The sequence below is a fragment of the Engraulis encrasicolus genome, unplaced genomic scaffold (assembly GCF_034702125.1).
Source record: "Engraulis encrasicolus isolate BLACKSEA-1 unplaced genomic scaffold, IST_EnEncr_1.0 scaffold_1370_np1212, whole genome shotgun sequence".
NCBI classification, from domain to species: domain Eukaryota; kingdom Metazoa; phylum Chordata; class Actinopteri; order Clupeiformes; family Engraulidae; genus Engraulis; species Engraulis encrasicolus.
Window position 1 is genome coordinate 197 of NW_026944868.1, and position 4,279 is coordinate 4,475.

Below are 4,279 nucleotides of genomic sequence, written 5' to 3' on the forward strand. Positions count from 1 at the left end.
GAAATATAACGGGGTGGGCTCGAAAACAAGAGTGTTTTGGTTTGTTGCTGGCGCGCACAATGGATCATGACAGCAGGTGCACGTAACTCTGTAAACTCACAGAAATACTGTCTCATCGTCCTCCCTCTGTTTATTTGTGCTCTCTTCTCCTTGGGCAATGAATCACAGTCTCCTACAGTACCATGTGTGTGTGTGTGTGTGTGTGTGAGAAGGGGAGTCAGGCAGTCCAGCTTACTGCAGATTGATGATTACTGTCATCATGTTTCTGTTATAGTGATATTGTCATATTTTGTTCAATGCATTTTCTTTTGATAAAGTACTGATTACATATCCAACATTTCACAAGCCGATTGGAGTGGTGAAGGCTAGCTGGTCTGAGGCTAAACAATGCTCTCTCATGTGAGCTGAATGCATGACCACACAAGGCTACTCTGTCCCAAGAATCTGCAACCCTTTTTTGATGATACAGTAAGCTGATCATACTGTACAGATCCATAAAAAGTAACTGTAGAATGAGTTAAAATAGTTGTCTTACCCAGGCTCCCTTATTTAGGCTTAGTTGTAAGTTGTTAGCAATTTCGTGCTAGCTAGATAGCATAGCGAACTAGCATCCCCACCACCAGTCCCCATACAAGTGCATTTTCCTGTTAGATGATCTTTTGCAGACTTGACCAGTATGGTACGCACCAATTCCCCCCCTCCAAAAAACAAAACAAAACAAAAACACAGGAGAAATGACAGTGGACACTGGAGGGAAAACTACATGATTGCGAGTGTAGTCAATATGTCTGGGATGTTGTTGTTTTTTTTAATGGTAACTTGTTGACGTTGACAAGCTCCCCTGGTCACAGCATTCAGGCTCATGAGATTTTTTTTAGAAATGTGGGTATGTTAGAGCTAAACCAACCTAACACCTACCAACCTACAACACCTACCAAAAAAATGGACAAATTAGCTTGCGATAGCAAATGCTAACCAATCAATGATCTATCCATTAGGTGCTCGAGGTGAAGATCATCACCTTTGTAAAAAATGAGCTGCAGAGGTTTAAGCAGATTCTTAGTCCAGACTACCAAGAACATTTTGAGATGAAATCAGAAGAAGAGAGTGATGCCAGAGAAGGAGTTCTCAAGATGGCAGTGCACTTCCTCTGTAAGATGAAGCACCAGGATCTTGCCAACACATTAAATGAAAGTAAGAAACCTTAGCTATTTGTTATTTTGTTATACGTTTTGTATTTTCATTTGATTTGGGTTGGAAAACTTTTTAAGTAACATTGTTTCTTATTTTTCAATAGATGAGATTAATGTATGTTGCCAAAATGACTTGAAAAGAAATCTCAAGAACAAGTACCAGCATGTGTTTGAAGGAATAGCCAAACCCGGAAACTCTGTTCTGCTGCAAAAGATCTTCACAGACCTCTACATCACTGAGGGAGATGGTGGGAAAGTAAATGAGGAGCATGAAGTCAGACAGATAGAGTACAGATGCAAGAGACCGACCAGACAAGAGAAACCAATCAAATGTGCTGATATCTTTAAACCATTACTCGGTCAGGACAAACCCGTCAGAAGAGTTCTCACAAAGGGGGTGGCTGGCATCGGCAAAACTATTTCTGTGCACAAGTACATCCTGGACTGGGCTGAGGGAAATGACAACCAAGACATCAATTTCATCTTTCCACTCTGCTTTCGGGAGCTCAACCTCATGAGAAACAAAGAGTGTTCTTTCATGGATCTTCTTCACCACTTCTATCCAGAGCTAAAGCAGTTAACCATTTGCAGGCAGAAGACATATAATGTGCTTTTTGTCTTTGATGGTCTGGATGAATGTCGACTCCAACTCAACTTTCAGGGAAATGAGAGTTGTACTGACATGACAGTGAATAACTCATTGGGTGTGCTCTTGACAAATCTACTGAAGGGTAATATGTTCCCCTCTGCCCTACTATGGATAACTTCTCGACCAGCAGCAGTCGGCAAAATCCCTCCTGATTGTGTTGACCTGGTGACTGAAGTGCAAGGGTTCAATGACTCCCAGAAGGAGGAGTATTTCGGGAAGAAGATCAGTGATGAGAGTCTTGCGAGAAGAACCATTTTACACATTAAATCATCAAGGAGCCTCCACATCATGTGCCACATACCTGTGTTTTGTTGGATCGCTGCTACAGTTCTTGAGATGATTTTTTCCTTAGGAAGCACAAACATTCCAAAGACTTTGACAGAAATGTACACATATTTCCTCACTTTTCAAACCAGACAGAGGAGCAGCAAATTTGACAATGTGCATGACCTCGAGCCACAATGGAACCATACGTTTATCCTTGATCTTGGAAAGCTGGCCTATGAACAGTTGGAGAAGGGCAATCTGATCTTTTATGAGGAAGACCTCAGAGAGTGTGGCATTGACGTCGAAGAAGCAACTGTTTTCTCTGGGATGTGCACCCAGATCTTCCGAGAAGAATCAGGCATCTTTCTTGGAAGGGTGTTCTGCTTTGTGCACCTCAGTATCCAGGAGTACCTCGCAGCTCTTTATGCGCTGTTGATGGCAGTTGAAAGTAAAGATATAATATCCACACCGTGTTCACCTACAATGGCAGAATCAATGATCATTTTGCAGAAGAGTGCTGTAGACAAAGCTTTAGCTCATGAAGATGGACGATTTGACCTTTTCCTCCGTTTCCTTCTTGGCCTCTCTCTGGAATCAAATCAGTCTCTTCTACAAGGACTATTACATAGAAGACAACAGATGGGCAATGATGAAACAATCCAGTATATAAAGGGAAAGATCAAGGAAGCATCTTCCTCAGAAAGAATGATCAACCTTTTCCACTGTCTGAATGAGCTCAATGACCACTCCTTAGTGGAGGACATCCAGAGCTTCCTTAGTGCAGGGACACTGTCTGAAGCCCAGCTCTCACCTGGCCAGTGGTCAGCTCTAGTGTTTGTGCTGCTGACGTCAGACCAGAGTCTGGATGTCTTTGACTTGAAGAAGTACATCAGATCTCATGATGCTCTCCTGAGGCTGAGGCCAGTAATGGAGGAGTCCCACACAACTTGGTAAGCAAAACATTTAAAATGATTGCCTCTGATATGTGAAGCACATATGACACAGAAGCATATAACCAAGGTCATTAATAGTACAGCTCTAAGTCAGTGGTTGCTTTTTTCACTTCAGGGTCAACAACTGTGGGCTCACTGAAGAGAGCTGTACAACACTTGCTTCCATCCTCTGCAAAGACTCATCAAAACTCAGATCACTGGATCTCAGTGACAATCACATTGGGGATATTGGAGTCACAGAACTGTGTTGTGGACTGAAGAACCCAAACTGTTGCCTGGAGACTCTGAGGTGAGACTTGTGTTCATTACAAACCCCAACTCTGGTGAATAAAATCAAAATGCTATCATTTTCAAAACAGTCAATCCATTCATAGATGGAGAATAGTGAAAACATACTATTTGTTAACATCGAGAAAACATTGTTTTGGGGGTTATGTGTACTCATTTCTAATTTAATAACTGCTACACGTCTCTAAAAAAACGAAACAGGGATCAGTGAAATGTAATAACATCCAAATAAGCTAAAACAACATAAGGAGGAAAATTACAAAATTAATTATACTGATGGATAATTGAGTGTCCATGTATTAAACCATCACAGAGAGGCTGTCTCACTCAGAATGAAAGATGCCGTGGGAATAATTTCCATAGTTATTAGTTGTACGTAAAGTTTTGAATTACCTTGATTTACCATGATTGTGTGTCTATTAAGACATATTTTTGTCATTAAAATTATTTGTATAGGTTCATGACATCATGAAATGTATATTGGCTGTAGTCTACTCTAGCACTCCAAGAAATTACGCTAGTGAAAAACCTTGACCATATTAACCCTTTAATGCATAAGCCATTGGACTCACACTAACGCATAACATGGGTCTAAATGACCCCGCATTCATTTCCAATGTATTTCTGAGCATTAATCATGTATTCTCTCACACAACTTCTAAAACCAATACATTTTATCCCATAATTCTTCTAAAAGTAATTACATAGGTGGTCCTTAATTCAAAAAAGTATTTTTAAAAAATGTTCTTATATTTTTATTTTACAAATAAACATGAATTTGGAATTAAATCACTAATTTCTAGACGTGGACCGAAATAGCCCACATTCATTTCTAATGGAAATCTAAGTCTTTCACTATAATAACTTCCACAATTAATGTATTTTAATAGCTAATGGATTAAAAGTTGTGATTTAGACTATTTTTAATG

The 4,279-nt window shown here is 40.0% G+C and overlaps 1 protein-coding gene across 1 annotated transcript; it reads left to right on the plus strand.

The window, feature by feature from the left end:
• Positions 1 to 998: 998 nt before the first annotated feature.
• Positions 999 to 3,351, plus strand: LOC134442275 (protein NLRC3-like; the record flags this gene model as incomplete). Its single annotated transcript, XM_063192514.1, has 3 exons — positions 999 to 1,194; positions 1,298 to 3,059; positions 3,178 to 3,351. Coding segments are annotated over 3 exons (2,132 nt in total), but the record flags the coding sequence as incomplete, so codon positions are not given.
• Positions 3,352 to 4,279: the final 928 nt, after the last annotated feature.